Here is a 27,036-nt window from a genome sequence, read left to right as displayed (position 1 = left end):
TCTTTTAAGTGATACTTTTATTTTTAATTTTATTAATTAGAGAAATTTTTATTTCAGCTGTAGAGAAACTGGGATTAGATGAAATGAGGTGTAATTGGTACTTTTATAATTTATACTAACTGTATTGTTATTGTAAGAACCCTTGCATTTTATAAAAACAGATTATGGAGTGTTCAATTGGCATTCACATTGAAACAGTATGTCACAAATTGACTTAGAATAGATCTTCAGTATTCCACGATATTTTAGAGTTTACTGAACAGCAGATAATCTTTATTCTACAAAATAAACAGATTACAAATGAAGATAAAATTATTTAGAATTATAAATTCTTAATACATAAGCTTAGTAGACATACAACCAAACAATATAAAATAGAAGTAAAATTATAAAAGTAAACAATTATTACATAATCTATTGGAACTAGAGGTACCCCCTATAGTAATAACTGTGTTGGAGGTTACCATCCATTATCTTTCAATGAGTAAAATAATAAACTAACCATTTATTGAATATTGGTCAGGTGTGGATTTCCAAGTGGATTTAAAAAATAATTACATGATACAAGTCTTGCAGTACTAAAATTTCAGCTAGTGACAAGAGAACCATAAATACAATATAAGAATACAGTGATAAAATTGAAAAATGAAATTAATCCAAGATAAAATTGAAAGAAAAATAATAACAAAAATAAAGATAATAAAAATATGAAACTTTTAAAATAACATTGATATATTTAAGAAGTGGATATACTGAAAAAAAAATTATTTACTAGGTTTTATGAAAAAACCGAGTATAAAACCTAGTATTTAAATAAATATTTTCATATAGTGGGAAAAGTTGCTCTAATCCATTTAGCTATCACACTAAACCGGTTAAGAAATCTCTTTGAGAAATATCTTTGACACTTTCAAGAAGCAATCCAAATTTAAAATTAATTCCAGGCAGAGCACTGTGTACAAAATACTTAAACAGAATACAAAAACCACAAGATGATAAAGAAAGTGAACTGGAATGTCAAGATATATTTCAGCCTCAGTGTTATAGTCTAGTCAGTGAATAAAGCTTGTTCAGCACTTGTCATTTCCCTTGTTACGGTTTAAAAATTATCGAGTAGCACAAAAGAACCAATTTAAAAAATAAAGTTACAAAAATAGCCGAGTCATAAACGATTTCTTTGATTTAAATGTTTCTACAGAAGAAACCAGTTTAGTACCACAAAATTATGCTGATTTAGGTAGGAAATATGAAGAATTAATCATTACAATAAAGGATAAAATGAAAACAGTTACATGAATGCAGGAAAAAATTAATATTTTAAGTTTATTACGAAACAGCTGGAGCATTCAGAAAATTCAAATGAGTTTAGTGTTACTCAGTATTTAAACCGTCATTCCAAACAATTAGTTAAAACAAGTGGAATTTTGCCACAAATTGTGAAAAAGAAACCCAGTCACGTAATTGATGAAAATGTTATTAAATGTGTCTAAGATCTTTACCAGAATGATGAGCACAGCTGAATGATGGCAGGCAAGAAGGATTGTGTCTCTGTAAGACAAGCTGACAGAAAGAAAATTAATATTCAAAAACGGCTTATCTTATGTAACTTTTTCTTTCTTTTTCCTTTTTAGCCTCCGGTAACTACCGTTTAGATAATTCTTCAGAGGATGAATGAGGATGATATGTATGAGTGTAAATGAAGTGTAGTCTTGTACATTCTCAGTTCGACCATTCCTGAGATGTGTGGTTAATTGAAACCCAACCACCAAAGAACACCGGTATCCACGATCTAGTATTCAAATCCGTGTAAAAATAACTGGCTTTACTAGGACTTAAACGCTGTAACTCTCGACTTCCAAATCAGCTGATTTGGGAAGATTCGTTAACCACTAGACCAACCCGGTGGTCTTATCTTATGTAACTTAAAAGAATTATACTCAACCTTCAAAGAAAAACATAATTTAAAAGTTTGTTTTTGCAAAATTTGCTGATTTAATACCTAAATTTTGTGTTTTAGCTGGTGGGTCAGGTACTCACTCTGTTTGTGTGTGTCACCTATCAGAATGTAAAACTCTTGTTATCTGCTCTAAAAATGTCCAGGCACTAATGAAGTGCTCAGATTACTGCAAGAGAGCTGGGATGATTTTGATTCTGAAATTATCTTCAAGCAGTGGGTTTCTGTTGACCCTTGTGAACTAATTATTCAAATTCGTTCATTTCAAGAGTACGTAGATAAACTTGCTGAAAATTTAAATAATTTTAAAAGGTATCATGTTGCAAAGAAACAAGCTAATTTCCTCAACATTAAAAAGGGAAACTTGTTGGAGGATGAATGTATTGTAATGGGAAGCTTCTCTCAAAATTTTCCTTTTGTGATACAGAATGAAGTCCAGTCCAGTCATATTGCTGGTTAAAAACTTATACTACAGTACATCCATTTCTCATATATTTAAAAAATAAGGAAAATTACAAAGCCAAAGCTACTGTGTGATTAGTGAGTACTTGAAGCACAATACTACATCATTCTTCTGCTTGCAAAAGCAAGTTATAAATAAAGTAAAAACACTGTTACCACAAGTTAAACAAAATTCTTTTTTTTTGCTGATAGTTCCTCAGCCCAGTATAGAAACAAAAAATTTCATTAATTTGTGCTACCATCAGGAAGATTTTGAAATCGCAGCTGAATGACATTTTTTTGCCTCATACCATGGAAAAGGACCATGTGATGGTATTGGTAGAACTGTAAAAAGGACTGTGACTAAAGCAAGCTTTCAAAGAACATTCAACAATCAAATTGTTATACCTTTTGAAATTACAATTATTGCAAAGAAAATATTAAAAATATAACATTTATTTTCTGCTCTAATAAAAATGTTCAAGAGACTGAAGGATACCTCAGTTATCGTTATCAGGCAATCACAACAGTCCCAGAAATAAGAACCTTTCACAGTTATGTTCCAAGTCAGAAATGTATTCTGAAAGTCTGGGTGACCTCTGAATCAGAAACATTTACGTTAGTACTGTTACACAAGGACATCAGTGTTTCTGATTGCCTTATAGGTTTACCAAAGCCGAAATGTACAAGTTATGTCTGCTGCGTATACGATGGCAAGTGGTGGTTAGGCGAAATCATTGAAGTCAAAGTACATGAAAATGAAAAGGAATATTGAATACACTTTTTCCATCCGCAGGGTCCTGGTACTTCATTCAAGAAATCTTTGAGGCATAATCAAACATGGGTTCAACTGAAAATATTTTAAAGATTCTCACACCTTCAGAGCTTTTTCTATCAACTACTTGAAGAGGACACAACATTACATCAAAGATGAATGAGGACTTATATAAGTTTTACCCAATAAAAAAATGGCAGGAGCACTAAGTTATGTTAGTTTAGTTTGTTTTCAAAAGTGCAAGATTTATAACTTCCATTAGCACAAGCAAAATAAGGTAAAAGTGAATTGAACAATTTATTAATGTATTTGAATTGTTTATCATTTTGTAATTATTATTTATCATTCTGTAATTGAATGTTTCTTAATTACCAATTTATTCATTGTAATGAGTTTAGTTGTAATCTTTATAATCTGGAAAAAATACATAGCAGTATTTTTGGATACGTTGTTTATGGTTAGAAAAAACAGTTTTGTTGGTTTTATTACTTGCCAACTCCTTTGAGTAATAAAATAAATTTTATATGGTTTTAAAGAATAAAAAGTGCTTATTGCTTAGGTAGTAAACATTTCAGATTTTTGCCACCTGTCCCACATGTGGTTTTTGGGGCCCAAAAATGAGTCATTTTTGAAAACGATTTGGCAGCCATTTTTTTTAAATGAAGGACACTATAACAGTCCAATTTTTTTTATAGGTATTAATAGTACTTAGGAGTTAAAAGATAAATAACAGGCCCATTATTCTAAGCCCTTCATTATTTATTTTGGGCCCAAAATTTGAAAAAAAAAAAAAAACAACACTTTGGAAATGTAACTTAAGTAAACATTACAAGATTTGGTATTGTAACAAAATGAATTTTAGTACACTAAGATGAAGTTCCATCTTTACTCTTTCCAAAAAGCTCTCTGACCGTCTGTACAATGTAAAATAAGAATACTACAGCTCATGGAAAAAGTGATGGAAATTGCTGTTTTTACCTGTTGGCGAGTTAGAAAATAGTCTATTACTTAAGAGAAATTTTTTTTAAAAATATTAAAAATATTTTTTGGCCACTACAAGGTGGGTAGTTATATATCAAAATCAAAAATAATGATGCGCTGATCATTTGTTGAATTAAAATGGAATATCCTGGAATTAAAGATTTTTATCTCTTTATAACAAAGAATATTACAATATTCCCTCATGGTTTATGGGGGAATGGCTAAAAAAAAAATTCCCCCAAAAATAAAAATTGACCAAACAATCCTAACAAAAACTGCCTTGGTTTTGCCGACAACTTGGCACTGCTAGCAAACGACATCAACAAAGCTAAAACACAAATATTAGAACTTAAAAAACATTGCAAATAAAACTGGCCTCAAAATATAATTTGAGAAGATGGAAATTATGCTCCAAAAATCAACACAATTAAAAGAAGTAAACATAAACGGTAATAAAATAATTAGAAACCCAATTTAAATATCTCTGAGAAATAATATCAAACAATCTGAATGCAAAAACCTCAATACAAACAAGAACAAACAAACAAGCTAAAGTACAAAAATTAACCTGGTATACCTCCAATAAAAAATGTCTGTCCATTAACGCAAAATAAGAGTACAACACATTTATAAAATCAGAAGCTGCAAATACAGCAGAAACATTCATACACCTGAATGAACAATCAAATACCAACAGACTTAAGAAAATCGAAAGAAGAATTGGAAGAACCTGCATCAACAAAAAGTAGCAGAAAGATGGGCAATGGTGGATCGTGCTCGACAAAGTCATGTACAAAGAGTTATAACCGATCATTGATACCATGCATAAGAGAAGACTAGGATTCTTTGGGGAGCGTCATGAAGATGCAAGATTTGAGCCTACTGGTACAGTACAATCTCAACTTGAAAAACACCAAGACAGGATGCAGATGGATCAGAGAAGTAAGAGAGAATCTGAAGGAAATTGGCCTTACACTAAAGGACACAACGGACAACATAAAGTTAAATGAAAAAATCAAGGACAAAAGCACAAAAGAAAGAAACTCACGATACCAAAATTTTTAACACCAGAAAGGGCACAGAGATCCGAACATATAAAAAAGTACTGGGAGGATCGCAAGGCCAGTCCCTTTGAAGAGACCACAGATAATGACACAGAGGCCACTCCCACAGTCCCTTTGAAGAGTCTTGGATAATGGACTGACTAAAGTGAACCTATGCAGTCATAAAAGATGAAAATAAAAGAAAAGACTATTGTTTTTAAAGATCATTGTTAATGAAGAAACTCTTCTATGGTTATGCATGTTTTACACCATTGTCTTATTTTAATACATAAATATTAAAAATAATGCAGTCTATGTAATACAATTATAATTATAGAAGTTAACAATGTCAGTGAAGTATTATTAAATTAAAACTCTTGTGTAATTTCTGTTGTATGAGAATGAAGAAAAAACATTTTTAGCAGGAAAGTGTGAAATATAAAAATTGTGTATTTCTTGTTCTCATAAACAACAGAATCTAATTACACCATTAATTTACACTTATCCTGGATGCCAGCATATGCTAATAAAACTGTCCAGATTCCTTGTATTACATTATTTCTATGATTTTTGTTATATTAATTTGTTAATGTATACAGTTTAAATTTATTGTTGTACAGTGTAAATCAGGTATTACAAAAAGTGTACTTTTCCGGCATATCATTTATTTTAATTGAATTCCTTTTATTCAAGAGTGAAATTAGGTTTACTATTATGCAGGGCTGCTTGAGTGAATGCAGGATGCTCCAATTAGACTGATGCTGGTATTTAAATGTGCCCCATGAATTGCTATCATTAGCATCCACAGTTCTTGGAGTAATGATCAGTAGATGAATTTTAAAGTTGAATCCATCAACTTATCCTAAAAATGCTCATTTGTTTTGTATATGCTCTTTACAAATGATTAATCCATGTATGGATCTGGATGCTATCATCTAGCTGAAATTTGAAGTGACCTAAGTGACAAAAGAATTGTGTATTGTTTTTACATACATGGAAATGGATTTGCAAGGATTATTTTGTACACTATTCTTACTGTTGTTTCTTCAAGGTGTTACAGTTTAAGGTTACATTATACAATGGTAAAAGGTTTTTTTTTGTTTATTAATTTTGTGCATTTTTACTTTCAAAATCATAAGAAAAAATACTTCATCAGAAATGTTATTTTTCATTTTTATTTTCTTTGTGACACAAAAAGATTTAAAGATTGCTGACATGAAATGTACAGATGTACCTTTACTACAAGTAATGTTATTCTGAAGGTCAAGCATCATTCTGCTGATTATGTTTACCAACATCTATTTTACTTACAGATTAATATTACAATCATGAATTTGAATACGGAAAACATAGCAAATGCTTTACAGGTTCTTCTTTGAACTATTTGGGTACCGAGTAATACTGCTGCTTCCAGTTGCCAAACGTTAAAACAATTCATACTTATGTGGACATTTAATTTGTTGCTCTCTCCTTTCAATTGTCATTTGTATTTTTGGAAAATGAAAAATTCTACATGGTCATGATGAAAATGTGAGAAATAGCTCTTATGGCTTCTAACTGTCGGTTTAAAAATTATGTTTTGTGAGAGATATGATGTTAATACAAGTCCAAAATATTAACATCGTTTTTAGGGGCTTTTGGTGCTATAGATAAAATATCTTGTTTTGAGCAGAAATTCATTTAAACTGGTAGTTTTACAGTGTTTAAATCTATAAAAAAAAATGAAGTTACAAAAATACATAGAAATAATGTAATTGTTGGAAGGAAATAATTTGTAGTTGAACACAGAAACTGGTTTCAACATTGGGTAAAATCCTTTTTCTGATTCAGTTAATGTGATCAAGCAGCATTTATATTCACATTATTATAGAATGAGATGTAAAAGTCTAAATGAATATTTTTATTATTGTTATATCTAAACTATTGTTACATTCATTAAAACTACTAAAAAATGAAGTTGGGATACATAATTTTGATAATTTTACAGAAAAGCTGATAATATATTCTGGCACTAGAAGTATTAATGATAAACTTAATAATGTACTAATCAATTAAGGTAATAATGAAGAATGCTAACAAAGGTAGCAATGAAGTAATGCTGTAATGATTTCTGAAAACATTTGAAGCCATGTCCAATTTTTACAAAATCATTATTTGCAAATCTAAATGACATATTTCATACCTAATTTTATTTAATATATACATTCTTCTGTATTTGCACCCTAATTTTTGCAATACTCATTGAAAAACTTTCATATTAATAAATTGTGTCTTGTTATTATTTATGTAATTAATAGTCTAATTTTAATTTATACATATTGCTGAACTTTTTTCTTCTTTTTTATTATGAGTACGATAAAATTTATTATTGATCCATTTGTTTCTATTGTGAGAAAGTTATGTACTTAGATTACTATTGATGTAATTATCTTGTTGGAAAATTATTTTGTGGTCGTTAAGAGTATTAAATCTATTTATTTATTTATTTTTAAAATTTTTGTATTGTTTATTAGTATAATTATGTTTATATAAATTAATATTAATAATATAATATAAAATACAAGTATATCTAGTATGAAATTATATTTATAGTGTATAAATAAATATAATTATGTAAAATTAATAGTAATTTAAATTCATTCTATAATTATTTATATTTCTAATTTAAATTTAAAATGAAAATCTAGGCTATAAAGATAGGCTTGCATTCTTTCTCCTTGGGATTGATTAATAATTGGAATGAAACTGGTACATCAAAACTATATTTTTTTATATCCGTTTATTTACATGTTTATATCTGTTTTTTGATTAATGCCTTTATGATTAACGGCATTGGTATTTTTCATTTTCATCACTATTTATGGAGAGAAAAAAGGAAGTTTTTTTAATTGGAAAATTATTTTCTGTATTTGGCAAATTAAATTGTGTCCTATTTTCTTTACAGGAGAAATTATTCCATTTTTGGTTTAACACATTTTTCATTAGAGAAGAAGTACCTGATACGATGGAAAATGGTACCTGTTCCAGTGTACCTGAGAGAGCCAGCCGAGCACTTAGTTATGATGAGCAGGCCCTCAACTACACACACCCACCCTTAAGTAAACCTAGGTACAATAATTTACCTGTATACATTTTCTAACTTAGTATTAAGTTAAATAATACTATTTAAAAATTTTCCTACATCTCAGTTTGTTGATCGTTACAGAAAATGTACTAATTTTTATAATTAATACTATAAAATTGAAAACCCTGTTTGTACTTGAACAGACTAAGGAAAAGGATGTTAATCACTTTCCATCTTAAAGTTTTCATTTTTTTTTTCATCAATTAAAAAAGTATTAAAAATGTTAAAATTCAATTGATCAAAGTTTTCCTACTGTTTAACTACATATAAAGCCGGTTTCAATGTAAAGATGTTTGGAAAGCAAGTATTATTTGTTGCCTTTAAAAATATATTTCATCCGCCTATCAAAGTATTTATTTACTTGGCTTACACCAGAGGCATATGTTATATAGGGCACTGGCTTTTTATTGTATTGTCATACAATGAATCAACTGGTGATCTACAAGAACATTTGGATAACATTTTTTCTGAAATCTGATATTTAGATTCTAAATGGATTATACATACCACGTAAAATATATTTAAATTATAATTACATTGTAATTAATTAATTTTTTAACATATTGTCCTTTGTCCACATTTGGGGAAACAATATTTTGTATTAACAAAATTACCTTCGATACAAGTGTATTTTCTTGCCGATTTAGTCCCTCAGTTGCCCGGCATGAAACTGCGCAAGTTTTGTCTAACTTCAGTAATCTCAAGAACATTAATCATAGAATTTCCTGGAATATTAGTCATAGTTTTTACTAGAGAAGCTAGTCTCTGTAAGAGTAATAATTGTTTGGAGGTACAACAAAATTGTTATTAATTGACAGTAAACTAAAAAGGTGCAATTTATTTAATGAACTGATGCCATCTTATTTATGTAAGGCTGACAAAAATGATTATTAATTTATAATTAGTTCAACTCTGTGATTGTTATTTTTTTGTTTTACAGGACAGGGTCTCTTGTCACTTTAGAAAACAATTCTAAGCCATTAATATTAAGGATAGGGAAGTGGGACCTGGATGATGCCCATAAAGACAAAGCAAATAAATTGTATAGTCCTGATTTCAAGGTATTGTATTTATTTAAAATTTCTGTCAATATTTTTTATATATGTTATAAGGTTGATAAAACTTAGAAAATTTCCTTTAGTTTTGTTGGATATGTATACAGTCATGTTCAAACATATATATTTACATGTACATGAGGATTAGGTATTTTTACTGCTCTTTACTAACACCTGATGTACTGTACAATTTTAGTTTTTCAGACTTACTGAGCTCTGAAGCTTTTCCGAAGCAACCGAAGTGCTACAAATTTTTTTCTTTTAATGGAAAATATGGTTCATCCCCACTTACTCCTTTTTACACTTTCATTATCTTTTAATCCAAATTAGTATTTGCTGACAAAAAAAAAGATTTCTAGTAGTTTTTATAAGTTAGAAATAAGAAAGTAACATGAAAAAGTGAAATAATATTAATTCTCTTTGAGAAAAGTATTTTCATGTATACTTTTGAATAAAATACAATGGAACTAACCAACTGTGATAAATTATTATGAAAAATAATAAATTATTTTCATGATCGGTAATGATCATGCACAGTCTCATAAAGTTACATAAGAATAAATCTAAAGCTGTACTAATAGGTAAAATTGCCATCTGTTAATTTAAAAACAATGCTCTAATATATTGTAAAGGAAGTGAGAATGGTGATTTGTACTTTATCAGTTTGATACTTCATCAGTTTGATACTTCATCAAATAACCAATTAATAATCATCAAATAGTATCAATTTGATTTTGAGTTATCAATTTGACACTTGATCAGATAATTGTTTTTAAGTGAATGGTTACAAGAAACATTTTTTGTTTAATTCTAGTAATGAGTGTTGAAAATTTTGTTCATAGTTAAAATTGCAGAAAATCCAAAATTGCCTAGAAACAAGACAAATAGTAAGAACATAGGACTTATCTAAACATTTCAATTTTTTACTTATCACCTGAATACTGCCATTCTGACCTGTTTAAGTGATTAGCCTGATTTTTTTTTATCACTCATCCTTTTTTCTTATCCTTTATCAATTCTCCATTATTGATTCTGTTTCTGCAACCCTGACTACACTTGATTTGCTGCGCTGAGGATGTTGTGACCTAAAGAGTCAGCACATCCTTGGGTTTTGGCATGGGGGCTGTTTGTGCACCAACTCGAGGATTGTTTTCTGTCCAGTGATCGTGCAGTAAGCCTAATGGCTGATGTAGCTATTGCTTGAAGGGGTCTCTTTGTCTTTCCTCTCAATAACAAGTACAGATTGGGATGGCCAGTTACTTTTTCCTTTATAAGCATTCATTGTCATCTACTGGTTGGTGTATTAGCTTGAAAAAATGTGTAAGTCAAGTAACATTACGAAAAAATTTGATAATGACGAAAGATTGTCTATATAATAAAGTTTATTACTTTATAGTACTGAAGTAACTAACTCACAACATAATCTTTCATTTACATATTGCTGCAATTGCTGTTTAATGCTATTACTAGTATGAGAAGATACTACTAATGCTATTACATAAGAGAAGAAATGTCATTATAAAACACTAAACCATTTTCTTCAGAAAAATAGTCTTTAAATTCAGAATGACGATTACGATAAGTACATCTTTGTATTCTTTTGAAGAAGATTCCATCCTTTTAATCAGGAAGCAAGCATTTCAGACTGTTTTTTGGATAACTTTAAATCTTGTATGAGATTGTTAAGGTTTTATTCAGGCAGTAAATGGGGCTCAGATGAACTGCTTTGTTCTAAAGTTGTATCACCAGAATCTGTTGCTTTTTGTTCCATATTTCCATCAAATGAGCTCTCTTTCTCTTCATCTAATGTTACATGTTCTGGAGGTTTTGATATGGCAGATATCGCAGTGGAACTGGTCTCATTGCAGATTGCATGTTAGGGTACACCACTGTATGTTTTGATTTTGACATATGTTATCCCTTTATGTTTGTTAAGCAGAAATAACAGAGTGATCTTTGGGTTCCCTTCAAATCATGGGGATAGCAAATGGTATGTGGCGTGTGCCATTTTTCCACGCAGTGAGAAGCGTAGAACATGATAAACAAAAAATATGTGGGCCCTGGCCCTTTTTTGGTTCCTGACTTTATACCCAAAATAAAGTTAATAACACTTATTTACTAATGGAATAAGGTTTCACCTTTGGGACTTCAGCTTCACTTTATCACATGCTTAACAAAAATTGTTATGATGATTTAAACAAACTCCAGACATTTTGTAACTAATGACTGATTAAAAGAAATAAAGTTGTAAATATGTAATGCATAATAATTCAGGCACACAAAGCACTCACAATGACATGTTTACTGGTTCACTACCATCTCACAACTGGGATCATTCTGATGAATGTGTGCTACACAAGATCATGTTTGTATATGTCTATACATGTCTAAACCTGCACAACAGTAGTTATGCTGCTCTGTGAGTTAGCTCATTTGGTTCAATCATATTTATAATGCTGTAGGAGCTTTTACTTGACAGTGGACAAATGAACAAGAAAATGTTTTAAAATGTTTAAAAAAATTAAAATAAAACAACTGTGGGTGATGAAGAAATTCCGAATACATATTTGAAAACAGGATACAAAACTGTGTTAAGTACTGCACCTATTGGTACTTATGAGACAAAGATCATGATTATCAATCCACTTATTTAGACGATCTAAGGTTATGTTCAGTTTTACTGATTATAGAAACTGATTAATTTACTTTGACTTCGACCTGATATTTTACCATTTTACTTCTAAAGCAGTTCCTTATTTTATTTTTAATTTAGTTGTACTCAGTATTTGATATAATATTTAATTGCTTTCATCCAATTAAGATTCTTTAGCAGACAAGATTTTAATTTGTAAATATTTCTAGTTTGTTTGTATAGTATTATTTTGATTATTAACTCTTTACCCTCAAATTATGAAATCAAGTAGTGCCATTGGGTCTCCAGTTTTTTGATCACTTATTTCCTGTCAGCTATTAATTAAATTATAGCTTGTTATATCAAAAAAAAATTATTATTTTTTTTACAAAAACCTTCATTTAATAAAAAAATAGGACTTACATGTCAATTACAATAATTTTTTTCAGGATGATTTTCTTGAAACAATTGTCTGGGTGTAAATCTCGGTTTCTGGAATGATAGGAGTAGGTCTACTATGGGGTTCAACTATTTCATAACTACCTTCAGTTTCATCATAATTGCCCAAAATAGCATTTTCTTGTCACTTTCTTCAAAATTATAATCAGGATCTTCATCACTATTATCATTTTCAATATCAGGATCAATTTTTGAATCTCTGTGCGTAGTTTAAAAATGAGCTGTCTCATTTTTAAACTAACAAAGGACAAAGGCGTGCTATCTGTGAATTTCATTGTCGAGTTGTTCTTGACGAAGGAGTGGTACTGATAAATTATGACAGTTTTTTTACAATTATTACAGTATTCGACAAAAGAGTGCAAAGGGTTAAGCTCACTTTTCATCATTTTGTTGAAACCTGTATGTATGCATTTATCTATCCATTTACCTAATAAAAATTTTTAAGAAAAATCAGACAGAAATTTAAGTTGTTTTCCGACTTATTTATAAAGAAAAAACTGCCTTTTTTAAGATTATGCAAAAAAAATTTATTTGCTTTTTAGGAATTTATACATAGTTTGTGAAAGTATTGGGCAGCCAAATCCAAAATAATAATGTCCCCTCTAAATCTAAAACACATTTCTGCCATTTTCTTTTCATAAAGTGATAGTTGAACTCGTCCAGCCTAGCTTTGAATGTTAACTTCTCTGCGAGAAGGTAAAATACCAGTTGCTTATACCACCTGAACAGGTTTTATTACACTGCATCATAAAAAGTTAATTCTGATTAATAAATTGGTAGTTTATAGTTTTCAGTACTGAATTTCTTTGAACACTTCAATTTTAAATTAATTTCTGCTAAAAAAAATAGCTTCCAATTTTTTTCTATTTCTTGTAGAATAATTGCCATCCTTAAAATATATAAATCTTTCATTTTTATTTGTAGGTGAGTCTGATATTACGAAGGGGTCCTCAAGACTTATGTTCATGGCCCATCAAAAGTTCTGTACCTCAAACACCCTCAGAATCATCTGAAGCAGATTCTACTGAAGGATCAACAGGTGAAGATGATGATGAGGAAGAAGGCTGGGATTCAGGTAAATTTATTGACTGCTGTAATATATTTTGCTATGCAAAAATACTGCATGGACGTTTTATTAAAATGAAATAATCTCATAAACTGTCACAAGTACTGTAGTTTATACAAATGGTTTATTTGAACAAAATTTTTTTCATTTCTATTTCTACCATTGTTTTTTCACTAGTTATTGAATTGTGTACTAGTAGATTTGTTTTTAAGTATGCTATTTTTTTGTGCAGAACATGTACCTAAGTGTAATGTTTAGTGAACTACATGATTTTGTATGCATTTGTAGATTACATGTTAAATATATTTATATTTTGGTATAAAAATTGATGTGAAATGTTATTCATTGTTTTTAATTGTTGTGTATTGATTCATATTTTAATAAATGAAGTTTGTAATATTGGAGAGTTTTTTGAATGGTCAGTTATTGCTGAACTTGAGTTTCCGAATTTCAACCTAAACATAAGTTATCTATTTCTGTCATTTTGTTAGTCTTATAAAATTAAAAACATTAATTTCTATTCACATAACTTTAGGGTTTACTGAAATTACTAATACTTTCATACTCAGCTTTGTAGGCTGAATTTTTCAGCAGTTTGTAAACCATGGTTAAGTAATAGGAATAGCAGTGACAATAATAAGTGATAGTTATATTAGTACAATTGACAGAATTAAAAAAAAATGTAATGTTGAATCCTAAATTTTCAAATAGGACCTCTAAAGTTTCAAATGTTTCATGTACAAAAATTACCAACTTAAAAAGTGTGAAATCTTTGATGTTCTATAGTATAACATAGGCACAACAGAAACATTGTAAAGCATGTGTTTTTTGTCCTATATTATTTACATATACAATGCCAGGAAATAAAAACAGTAGCAAAATCTACTATTTTTAGAGGATAGAGAAATTTCAAATAGCTTCTGTAAGTTTCAGAAAGTTTGTTATGTTCCAAGGTCAGCACCTTACACTATGAAGTTTCCTGTAATACTACTTTATTTAAAAGAAGATTTAAACACATTTTTAGATTTAATTTAAAGAAGATTTACTTTATTTTAAAGAGCTTTGACTCAAATCATCATGGAATATGAAAGACTATGGGTATAGGGTAGAGCTGAGTTGTTTAAAGCGAATGTTAGAGCTGTTTATTTTTTATTGAACTGCTAAGTTTTAAACTGCACCTATGGATTAAGATCCATTTTTGCAACATGCTAAGACTGATAGTCATAGCAGGCATTAAGAAATAACGTATTAAATTCATATTTTTTACTTTCATTATAATACCTATATCATTTTTAAAAAAATAATTGTTTGGGGTCAAGTAACCATCCTAGTTACATGGCTGTGCATAACAATTATGTAACAGTGAAATAGCTTTGTACATTTATTGTAATACTTTTTATACTAATTTCAAGAATACATTCTTTTACGTACTTTTAATAAAAACTGAAACAGTTTATATCTTTTGTGATTAATAATTATTTTTTAGTTAAACTCACCCCTATTAAAACTTACAGTTGTTCCTCATTGGAATTAGTAAAATCTAAAAAAAAAATTGACAAATATAACATAAAACAAAACAGTATTTGTACTTAGGTAAAGTTGTGTTGTGGTATAGTGGTTGAAATTTATTACTGATGGTAACAGCAGGAGCATTTCACAATTCTCTCTCTAAAAAGTTCAACTTCTTCATTGGATCTTTCATCTTATGTTTTATTTAAATATTATTTATACGGAATTTCTCGGTTCTTGCTTTATTATTGCATTTATTTAGAATTTCCTAATTTTCCTCTAGAGTTCTGAATTGACCCTTATAATTTAAGTTTTGAATAATTTGAATAACTACTACATTTACTTATTTATAATTTGAACAGCCACATATTTTTTAAAAATTAACAGTGGTTATATTAAAATTTATTTAAATAAATTTTTGTACAATAGTTTGTATAAAATGTATTGATATTTAGCATAATATAAATTTATTCTTTAATAACTATTGTTGACCTAAAGAACATTTTCAAATCATGAATGTACATGATAATTTGAATATTTATAATTTCTTTCTGGAACTGTTGAGTCTTTGCAAACTAGTGAATATTATAGTTTTTACTGCTAATTCATGCTGATATTATAGTTTTTACTACTGCTAATTCATGCTGATATGAGAAAATATTTTCAAATGCTGGTGTAATGATAAAAGCTGAAAATTTTACATTCCATCACCTTAATTACTATAATTTTGAAACTCTCCAATGCAGGAAAAGTTGTTCAGTATTTTTTTCCGCAGTTTTTCTTTTATGAAAAAAGCCAAGAAGCCAAAATTACATCTGCTTGAAGATAAGAAATGTATTGTCTCTCACATCACTCCTCATAACATGAAAATTGATCAGAATGTCGTTAAACTATTTTTTTATGGTAAAAAGTCATATGGAGCTTATAATCAGTCAGTGCAGAGATTTAAAAGTGAGATAGTGCACAAAATCTTCTTTTTTTTGATAGGTTGCAAAGGAAATGTTTACTGTTACATAAATAATGAATGTCAGTACAATTATCAGCTAAAATACAACTTCATGTATTTAGTCAACTTCATCACAAAGTGTTCAATGACTGGATTTTTTCACTACATGAAAAAATACAACATTTAAGAATGCTTTATACATTTTCATGATCTGTGGTATCAGAAGATTATTTTTTTTAGAACATTGATTTACAATATATCTTCGATATAATTAATCAGTAAACATTCTGGATGATTCATAAAAACTATGGAATGAAAGAATTTGATAGCTTTTGTAATATTTTCTAACATAGTGCAAAAAAGTAAAAAAAAATAGATTCTTATATTTCCCTCTGAATTTGTTTCTGCAAAGAAGAATCCTTGAAATAAGCTTTCTAATAATACCAATAATAATACGCTTATTTCTAATAAAAGCTACGTTTAAAATGTATGGGGTTGTGATTGATGTAGTCTCAATAGGAACTATTTTACCTGTCGGTTTGTATTGACTAGAATTTCTATGACTTGCTAGTTTATAAAAATCTGCTGTTTTTACAGTCAGGTATCCTGATAACTCTGATCGGAGGCAGCCTTCCCTATGTTGATCATTCCTCTTATTTTTTCCCCCTTTTCCTTGTCTTTTATTACTTTCACCCTCTGGTTGATTGTCTTGGGATCAGTTCAGCTGGTATCTTCCTTCCACTTAAGTGATTACCTTCCATCAACTGCAAAGTAGCAGCTTTTTATTAGGATTCGGCCTTCTGTGCCCAATGTTCTGTTCAAGCATGCTGTTTGCTATCTGGGAGTTGCACAAAAAGCCAGACTAGTGGCTGAGGTGCCCAGAAAACTGGCTATCCAAAACTGGTGATGAATTGCAGTGAATATGTTTGGGTTATGCTCAGAAAAATGTAAAACTCATCGGTGAAGAAATTATAAAAGAAGAATGATGGGATATTTCTTCAGAGAAAATTAAAAATTGGACCCGTTTGCTAAGAAGAATGTGAATTATTATTATGGTAAGAGGAAGTTATAATCATTATTAAGTTTCTTAATATTGGACTTGAACTTTAATGCATCACAAAGGAAATGTGAATGCAGTGTTTGATGTTTCATCCTTTAAACTGTTTTATATTTTTCTGTTTTTAGTTAATAAAAAAAAAATCTGTTATTTTTTTGTTAAAGTTTTTGTTTATTTATTAAATTTTAATTGCTAAATTATTAAATAAATGGAAATAACTTTTATATTACTAAAAAAAAGATTTATAAAAACCAGTGAAGCTGTTTTTTTCTTGATCCTAAAAAAAACTTCATTGTTAATATAATATTATCCTGGAGTTTACATCTACATTATGGCAAGTATGTACATAAAATTTTCTAGCATTATATAATAAAAATAGATTTACTGCTGTTGTTTCTGATGATGTCTCTTCTCAGACTGCTTAGCTGTCAGCAGTCAACCAGTTTTTAAGTTTGATATGGTTTAATTGCACATTGTCTGAAAAGGTTAATCAGATTGGAGTGTAGTTTGGTAGGATTAATTTTTATTTCGTCTTTTATCATTTTGTTTACTTTTTGTGTATTTATTTAAACAAATTTAAATGTTATAGAGAAAACTACAAAAAATATTTTTGCAATTCTAATTATGCAGAAACTATAACAAATCATTCATTAAATGTGTGGTTAAAATCATACATTTAATTATTATTTTTATTTGATTAAAATAACATATTATTAGGATAATTTAACATTGAAGATCTTTATGTAGTTATAGAGTGTACTTTGAATCTGTGCCAAATAGCTTTTTGTTAGCATAGATGTGTTTATTTTCTTTCTCTCATACTGCAGTCATCTCATTATTTGCTTTTATTGGCTTTTGGATTTTCTTTGGCATTGAAGAATTCTTTTTTACTTGTATTCTGTACTTATGCTAATTATTTCTCTTCTTATTACTAATTAAGTCCCAAAAATCCTTAAATGCAAATTATAGTGCATTTTATATCTATTGAATGATTTAAAGAACAAATCATAGTCTGGAAACATCTAATAATAGAGATTGTTTTTCAATAATTCTTCTGAAAAATATAAATGGTGAATTCTAAAAAACTGTTAATAATAAATGGCATTCAGCACTCTGCAGTTTGGTTTAAAATATTCTGATAACTTGTACTTGTCTATGCTTGTTTAACATTTGTTTGCCTAACAGTATTTAATTTTAGTACATAGTAAATATTTACTATGGATTTTGTTAGTAATATCAGTAATATAGTTTGGACAGGAAGTCATAGGATTGTTGATGGTCCCTTTTTCCATAATTTCTGTGATAAAGTACAATGCAGGTTTAAAAAAAATAAAGCAAGTAGGTCTTTAAAAAAAAAAAGAGAACAAAAAATCTGTTACCTTTACTTATGTATACACACTTTTATTTTATTTTTTTGTGTTATTAGTCATTACTTTCTAACCATTTCTCGAACATAACAATTAGAATAAGCTTTTATCACTCTGTACATAAAAATCTGTTGCCTGAGATTTCAGCCGGTTAAACACTGCTATTCTTCTCCTCTTCACTGTCCTTGAAACCGTTGAGAGCCAAGCCACCTTTTTAATTGAAGGAAGACATTTTAGTCACTAGTTGTGAAATGTAGGCTGAAAGTGGGTTAATCAAAAAGTTCCAATTTATATTGGTTAATCTTTTGACACTGTAGATAGCAGCAGTATGTGGGGTATGCATTATTGAAAATGAGTATAGTTCTGATTGACAACATCCTATGTCCTTTAATCTGAATTGCATGCCTTAATTTTGAAATTGATTTACACCTCTGCTGTGATTGTTGTTCCCAACCCTATGAAATCCTTTAGTAGGACACTTTTATACCAGAAAACAGTCACCATGATCTTCCAAGCCTTGAATTGTGTTACCTTTGTTGAACTTGTTTGTCACTGTATTGCTTTTTAACTTGTCATTGATCATATGTTAAAAGGTCAGTTTTAAACTTAAAATTTTTCTCTTGCATATTGGAGCCAAATCAAATTTAACCTGACTGTCTATGTAACCCATTGTCTATGTTTACTGATTTTGTTATAATTACTATCAGAGTGACTTAATGCTTCTTACTTTATTTGTTATTAGCTGTAAATAACTGATAAAGTATCACTTTCTTTTTTATTCCTTCAGAAAATTTATTTTGGTTATACAGAAATTTTCCTCAGTTTTTTACTTTTAAATGTCTTTTTAAATTTCTAATAAGTGTATAAAGATTTCTTTACAATAAAAGTTAAAATCAGTGGAGGTATGAAATTTGGGAAATGAATTATGATCTGCACTGAATGAAAAATAAATTTTAGGGCTATAAACTAGAAGGAATAATTTTCCTTGCTGCTGCTGGGTATTGTTTAAATTTCAGTGTGATCTTCATAATGACTACTCCTTTTACTTAAAACCATTTTGCTTATTGCAGTATACTTTTTTATTAAGTCATTTTTTATGTACATACCTCAGATCATTATCTATAGTAATAAAAATATTTTGTCCTATCAAAAGTTTTAACTTTGAATTTTTCTATGCATTTACAAAGTTTATTTCACAATGAATGAGAAAGTATAATTTGGTATTTATTTTTTTGAAATGTTATTTATGTAATTGTAATTAAATGTGAATTTTAGTCAATTAAAAAATTTCCATTTCATTTCAAAGCCATTAAGAGTCTTTTTAGTCGTAAGAATGGCTGAATGAAAGAGAACTTTTAATTATTAATTTAGGTATTCAACAAGAGTGCCTGTTGTCAATCACTGTTGACTACTGTTATGTAATTTATAATGTTGATAAACTGATTCATCTGTAAAGTACCTCTGGTTAGGAAGAGACGTGAATATTATTTATATACGAGGGTCCGATCGGTCACGAAATTAAAACCACAGTGAAAATAAAAAATTTTTTATTTGTAACAAGTATTTACATAGTTACACTATTTCTGTACATAGTCACCACTCCGATTTAAACATTCGTCATAGTGTGGTACCAACTTTCCAATACTCTCGTCATAGAATGGAGCTGCCTGTGTTTTCAGCCATGTTTCTACACTGGTCTGCAGCTCGATGTCTGTGCCAAAATGTTGTCCTCCTAGCCAGCATTTCATGTGAACAAAGAGGTGTAAATTGGATGGAGCCAAGTCCGGGCTGTCTGGTGGGTGATCAAACACTTCCCAACGAAAACCCTGCAGGAGCTTCTTTGTTACAGCTGCAGTGTTTGGCCAAGCATCGTCATGGAGAAAGACAATGCCTGATGACAACATTCCTCTCTGCTTATTCTGAATTGCCCTTTGTAGACGTTGAAGAGTCACGCAGTATGAGGCTGCAGTGATGGTGGTGCCACGTTCCATGAATTCCACCAAGAGAACTCCATTCCGGTCCCAGGACACAGTAGCCATATACTTTCTGTTAGAGAAGGTTCGCTTGAACTTCTTTGGTGTACTGGGAGAATGAGAATGCATCCACTGTTTGGATGCATTGTTCTTTTGTTTCTTCAGTTTCAAAATGGACCCATGTCTCATTCCCTGTGACAATTTTGTTCAAAAAATCTTCTCCTTCATTGTGGTAGCGCTGGAGAAACGTTAGAGAGGCGTCCATTCTCATTGTTTTGTGACGGTCGGACAGCATCTTGGCAACCCATCTCGCACACAGTTTGCGGTACTGAAGTCTCTCACTCACAATGGTGCAGAGAGCTGACCTTGAAATTTCAAATGAATCACTCAATACAGAAATTGTGAACAGACGATTTTCTCGAATTGCCTCATCCGCTTGCTCAACGAGATCATCGGTTGACACTCTTTTCCTTCCCTGACCGCCTGCATCATGAACATCTGTACGTCCTGCTTTAAAGTTCCTGCACCATTGTCGCTCTTTGCTGTCACTCATTGAAGTTTCACCATACACACTTATTCGTCAATGAATTTCAGCTGCATTACACCCCTCAGCCTGAAGAAATCGAATTACCGCACGCACTTCACACTTGGCGGGAGATGCTTCTGTTGTAGACATGTTTACGTGCTAGCTGCATGTTCAGAACTAAACGAAGTGACGTGGCGTGATTGAAGGCCATACTAGAGATGCTGCACAAAGGTTCATCCGATTTTTGCATGGGTTTTTATTTTGCGACTGATCGGACCTTGAAAAAAATAACCCTCGTAGATTGCTTAGTTTTGAAGAAAATATTGTCATATCAAGTTAAAATGAGGACAGTTCATAGTTCAGTTTATTTAAGTTTAATTAATTGGTTTAAGAAGTTAACATTGCTAGTTGTAAAAAGGGTAGGGGCTAACATTGTTAGTTGTTGTAAGAAAGCTTAGTTGGGCTTTTAAAAGGGAAACTATTCTTTAAAGATTATAAATTGCAGTTGGTTGTTAACTTATCAAGCAAATGAACTTTTTAAATACTTAGTTTGCTGTCTTTCTATCAGTTTGGATAAAGATATATGAAAGATTATTACTTTAGTGCAGTTAATGTAGCAGAAATACAGAATCTCATCTATACAATAAAGCTTTTAAGAAAGGTAAAATTATATAAAACAGTGACTTTGCTAACTCTTTCAGGTAGTGAGTGAGTCGTGACAGAACTAAATATGAGGGCTGCCCACAAGCTTATATAGAGTTGTAAATGAGGATGGTAGTATGCAATTGGACATTTTCTCTTTTTATGATAGAATTGCACTTTTTAGAGAAAGTTGGGTAGATAGTTTGAGAGTAACTTAGAGACAGGAGGCCCAGCAGGTTATTTTTTTTTTTGTTCATGCCGAAGTTATGACAAGGAAAAGAACTTTTGAGGAAGTGTTGGAAGAATGGAACTATATATGATGTAAGTAAAATATCAATGACTTTTTTTGAAAGTTATAGATTCAACAAAAAAGCTTTGTGATCAGGCATAATTGTTAAACATAAACATTTATAACTTTTTCTTTGTTAAAAGCGATGAAAGTTCTAGATGATGTTCAACATGTAACATAAAATTTTTCATCGAGCATTTACATAGACGCATTAACATTTCATTCCAGGCAAGACTAATATATCTGTTCTCATGTTGTTACAGGGCTGTAACGCTAACTTATGATTACATTAAGTACTTAACCAACACTAAGCCCTAAATCTGAATTAATGCAATCATAGACTCTGGTATCTCTTTTGTTTTACCACAGTCGGCTTTCAAATTTAAAGAACTGATGAAATTCTTAGGTAGATTGGAATCTGATTATGAATAAATATTCAGCTGATAATTGGATAATTTGTTCAAATAATGCAAATCACCAGTAGTATTTAAATTTTCTTTGACTATAAAAGGTTCTACAGAGATATGATGTAAGGTTTCCACTGAAGCTAGCAAGATAATTCGCAACTCAATATGGTATACGATATATATACATATATCCTATGTATTTTATTTTAAATTGCTGGATAAAATTTTTTAAGGTCTTTTTTGCTGAATTGATATATTACCTTGTGTAATAAATTCAAATAATAAAAGTCCTTTACTGTATTAAAAAAAATTTGTTGAAAGTTTTTTTAAAGTTATATCTATTGCATTGATTGTTACCTTTCAATTTTCAACCGGTACACTTTTCAACCAGAAGTAAGTAAATAGTTTCTTTAACTTACATAGCTAACTTGTTAATCTTATGACAAAACTGACATTGCCATTGATTTAACAGTTTGTGCATTTTTGCAGGATGATGAGATGAAAGTGAAACCTAATATATCACTTGAAAGATTACAAAGAAATTTTTATAACTATTTTTTTAAAAATAACTTCTTTTATAATACTACAAATTAAAAAAAAAAACAAAATATGTAGAATAGTTTCATTCTTTTAGTCAACCATGTCAAAGATAATAATGTTCAGATTATTAAAATTTCAGTGATAACAAGTTTCATGGTCAAGCTGGTACTACGGTTGCAGTTCATCAATTCAGTTTTAATGCTTAGTATTGGATAATTATTTAATGTTCCAAGTTAAATTGTCATGGTTTAGTAACAACATGAGAACAGATATATTAAAGTTCTGTTTGGAATAAAATGCTTGATGGACAATTTTATATTACATGCTTTCATATATGCACTGTATAAGAATGAGAGAATTTTAATGCAGAAAACAATCTGTTTTATTATGTAGTTCAACAGTTTAGGGGTTCATGTTAAAAAAAAGGGGGTTGTAATCAAAAACATTGCTCTATGTTAATCTTATTCGAGAGGAGGGGGTTCTCTATTACTAGATTGAAATTATATTTTTGAATCAAAGACACTTATTTTGTTTATTTCATGGAATTTGTATATATAATGATTGTCAAAAAAGAACTGAACACTTGAAATAGTTTGTTAGTTCTGCTAACAGTGCTTCATAGCGTGATGGTTTTAAAATAATACTCTTTGCTGCAGCACAAAAAAAAGAAGATTCTTGAAGATCAGTGTGTGAAAAATTTTGTTTGGAATGGTGCTAATCATTTACAGAAACTATGATGATGTTGAAAGGAGTTTATGAGGAAAAATATATGAGTCATACTCAATGTTATGATTTAAAATCAAATCTGCCAAAGGTGTTTGATCATTGTGAGTTCATGCAGCATGATGATAACATCAAAAGAGAGGTTATTGTGGAAGTAACGCGCTATTTGGAAGAGGCAGGGATAATAAAGAAGCTTGAAGTGTGAATACAAAAAGCAAAAATGGGTGCTTCCCATAGCAGAGCTCTCACACAGTCAGTGTTTATATTAAGAATTTTTGGTAAATCACACCTCTTAAATACTTGCCCTCCTATTTGCCTGATTTACATTACAGATTTCCTTGTTTCTGAAGATGAAAGCCTCTCTGAAGTTACTGTTTCCAGGCAGCAGAAGAGATTAAAAAACATTTTGCTTCAAGACTCTGTAATATGTTCCTGCAACCTGGAGGCCATTTGATAAAACATCTATCAGAGAGCATTTAAATAGTTGAAAAAATGCTGGAAGCAGTGAATTCACAGTGGAGGACATTACTTTAAAGGGGGAAAGTCTGATAAATTTGTGTAAGCCGTAATTCTTTTTGGTTTTATTAATAAGCAAATATTGTAATGTCCTTTTACATATTAATTTTGGCGTAATTTTCATTATTGGTTAATGCAATAAAAAATTAAACTAAGCACACAGTTAGGTAGAATTCTTTATGTACTCTTAACTTTCATTACTGTGAATATTTCTCACAGTTTTGTTGTGTAATATTACATCAATTTATTACAGTCTCTTAAATTTCATTTAAAAAGAAGGAAAAGGAGTTGTAAAGGTTAATTCAGTATTGTTGATAGATGTTTTGTTTGATTGTTTATGAAACCGGCGGTTTCTGCCCTTAATAACCTATTTTATAGCATTATTTGTAGTGATTTTGTATAGGCAAGGGAAAACTGCCAAAAAAAAATTGTTCATCTGTAGTTAATAAATTTACAATGTTTGGAATGTTATATCTAGGTCAGTTCATGATTCTGGATAATCATAAAGTAATTTTATCCTGAAAATAACAAAATTTAATATTTGCTCATGAAAATGATGATGTTCATTGTCTGAAATCTTTTTTTTTTTTTTAGAAACTAGATCTCACATGATTTCAGAACTTAATATACTGTAGAGTTACAGACCGTTGAAGCCTTGTACTCTAATAGGGTTAATATAAGTACCAGTAAACATGTACTATGGAACCTACCGGGTTGGTTTAGTGGTGAATGCATCTTCGCAAATCAGCTGATTTCAAAGTCGAGAGTTCCAATGTTCAAATCCTAGTAAAGGCAGTTACTTTTATACAGATTTGAATACTAGATCGTAGATACCGGTGTTCTTTGGTGGTCGGGGTTCAATTAACCATACATCTCAGAAATGGTCGACCTGAAACTGTACAAGACTACACTTCACTTACACTCATACATATCATTCTCACTTACACTCATTCATTCTCTTAAGTAATACCTGATGGTGATTCCCGGAGGCTAATCAGTAAAAAAAAAAACATGTACTATAGAACAGACTCGGCTCAATTGCCCCTGAGACATGTTAATTGAAACCCAACATTTACACTTACACTACAGCTACATCAGGCAAGTTAGTAGGGCTAATATGTCATAACCTATTTAACGACTTTGCTTGTAGAATAAAATTGACTAATTTTAGGAATTTAGAAGAGCAATATTATTACAGTATTATTTATTTCTTTTTCTTAGTTTCTCCTGCATTGAAAATAATTTGTATTGTAACATTAGTATACGATTTTTCTCTCATAGCCTAATTTAAGTAAAAATATTTCTAGTAATAATTTAAGTAATTTGTGATTGATTATATAAGTAGGTTCACCATAAACACTTGTTTTGAAAAAATAAAAACTACGGTAGAATGTTTGGAGTAACGAAAAAAATTTGGATTGTTGTATATGAAGTATAGACTTTAGTGTTTTTGATTTTTTGTTTATTTTTTTATTTCTGATTCCATCTCTCTTCAGAAATAAAAGTTCATCTAAAGAATTTCAGCTTTTATTGATACTTTTTTTTTACATGTTTCCGTTTTTAATATTAAATTTTATACACTATTTTTTAACAAATTTGAATAATAATATGTAATTACTATCATATTCTTCACCCTCCCCGATATATGTAAATTAAATAAGTGGCTATGTTTAAATTTTTTATTAAATAAGAAATTAAAAAAGATTATTTTTATCATTATCATTAGTTAATTTTTTTAATTTTATTTACATTAAAGTTCACTAACATGCATGTTTAGCTTGTGATGTGTTATTAACAGCATGATTTTGCTTTCTAGATATGGTTTTGTAATGTTAGTATTATAAATATCAATAATATGTGTCGACAAAGTTTGAATTCTGTTTATATTAATACATTATGAATTCTATATGTTTTATTACTTGTAAATTATATTAATGAACTTTTTTGCATTTAGAGACATTAGTTTACTGAATTTTTGAGATGGAATATTAGAATGTTTAGGCGACATTTTGATATAGTGAGTTTTTATCACTGCTATTGATTTTATGATATATTTAAAAAATTATTTTTAATGTTCCAATGGTAGATAGTTTTGAATTAAATCTCATGCAAATATATTTTGCAAGCTGGTTAGTTCAGTTCTACAGTTATCAGACAGTTGTTTTCAAGTATATGGAATAAAAAAGACAAACTTTAATCTTTAAAGTTTGCAGTTCTGCAGCTCAGTTAACAGGTGGATTAGTTATTTTCTTTTATATATATTTATAAAAGAACATTACTATATATATATATGTGTGTGTGTGTATTTTGATTTGTTTTTTAAATCTAGGTAGTTCTTTCAACCGTTGAAAAATTAACTAATAACACTTAAAATTACATATAAAACTAAATAGATTTTAATCTATGTAATTAAGAAATTCTTTAGAAGTAAGATAACAAATATTTTTTGCATTTCTTTGTAATACTTATGTTTATATTTGTGGTATTCATTTAGTTTATTAGAATTATTCTCTTATTTTTTTTAATTAAGTTTTGTTTGCAGTAAACAAATGTATGCAGTAAATTTCTGTGTACCGATTAAAATTAATTTTTGGTGTTCTTGATGTAGTTGTTGAATGTTAATGTAATAATTACAAAACTTATTTCTATTTGGAAATAAGGAATATTTGTTTTATTTGCTTACTATTCAGTTACACATTTTTTTATATAATATTTTTGTACTTTCTAATTGATTTATTTTTCATTTAATTTAATATACTTGAATTGAAAAAATACACTCGACTATAGAGATTTGAAATTAATATTTAAAGGATTGTTTAGCGCCATTCTGTGAAATTTTTTATCTCATTTGTTTTCAGTAGTATAGTCAAACTTTAAATTATGATGATGATAATAATAATAATTTTGTTTGTTTTTTTTTTTTTTTTGCGGTGGGAGGTGCAAATGCATTTACGCACGGGGTGTCGGGCTCTCGCTGATGGTATTATTCAATCTCTATCAGCAGACTACCG

The 27,036-nt window shown here is 29.5% G+C and overlaps 1 protein-coding gene across 6 annotated transcripts in view; it reads left to right on the top strand.

Annotated features, from left to right (window-relative positions):
• Positions 1–27,036, top strand: part of LOC142325138 (phosphatidylinositol 3,4,5-trisphosphate 3-phosphatase and dual-specificity protein phosphatase PTEN-like) — a 138,531-nt gene that overhangs the window by 52,380 nt on the left and 59,115 nt on the right. For 5 of the 6 annotated variants that reach the window (XR_012756515.1, XM_075366733.1, XM_075366911.1 and 2 more), the window contains exons 8-10: positions 8,139–8,302; positions 9,259–9,379; positions 13,389–13,539. Coding sequence is in view for 5 of the 6 variants with exons in the window: in XM_075366733.1 (XP_075222848.1) it covers positions 8,139–8,302; positions 9,259–9,379; positions 13,389–13,539 (436 nt within the window). In the remaining variant the exon portion in view is untranslated. Of the gene's footprint in view, positions 1–8,138; positions 8,303–9,258; positions 9,380–13,388; positions 13,935–27,036 lie in introns of those variants that run through there. The other variant, XM_075366822.1, reaches the window with a different exon arrangement.

The sequence above is a fragment of the Lycorma delicatula genome, chromosome 1, assembly GCF_047948215.1.
Source record: "Lycorma delicatula isolate Av1 chromosome 1, ASM4794821v1, whole genome shotgun sequence".
NCBI lineage: Eukaryota > Metazoa > Arthropoda > Insecta > Hemiptera > Fulgoridae > Lycorma > Lycorma delicatula.
This window is presented reverse-complemented; position numbering and strand designations above follow the sequence as displayed.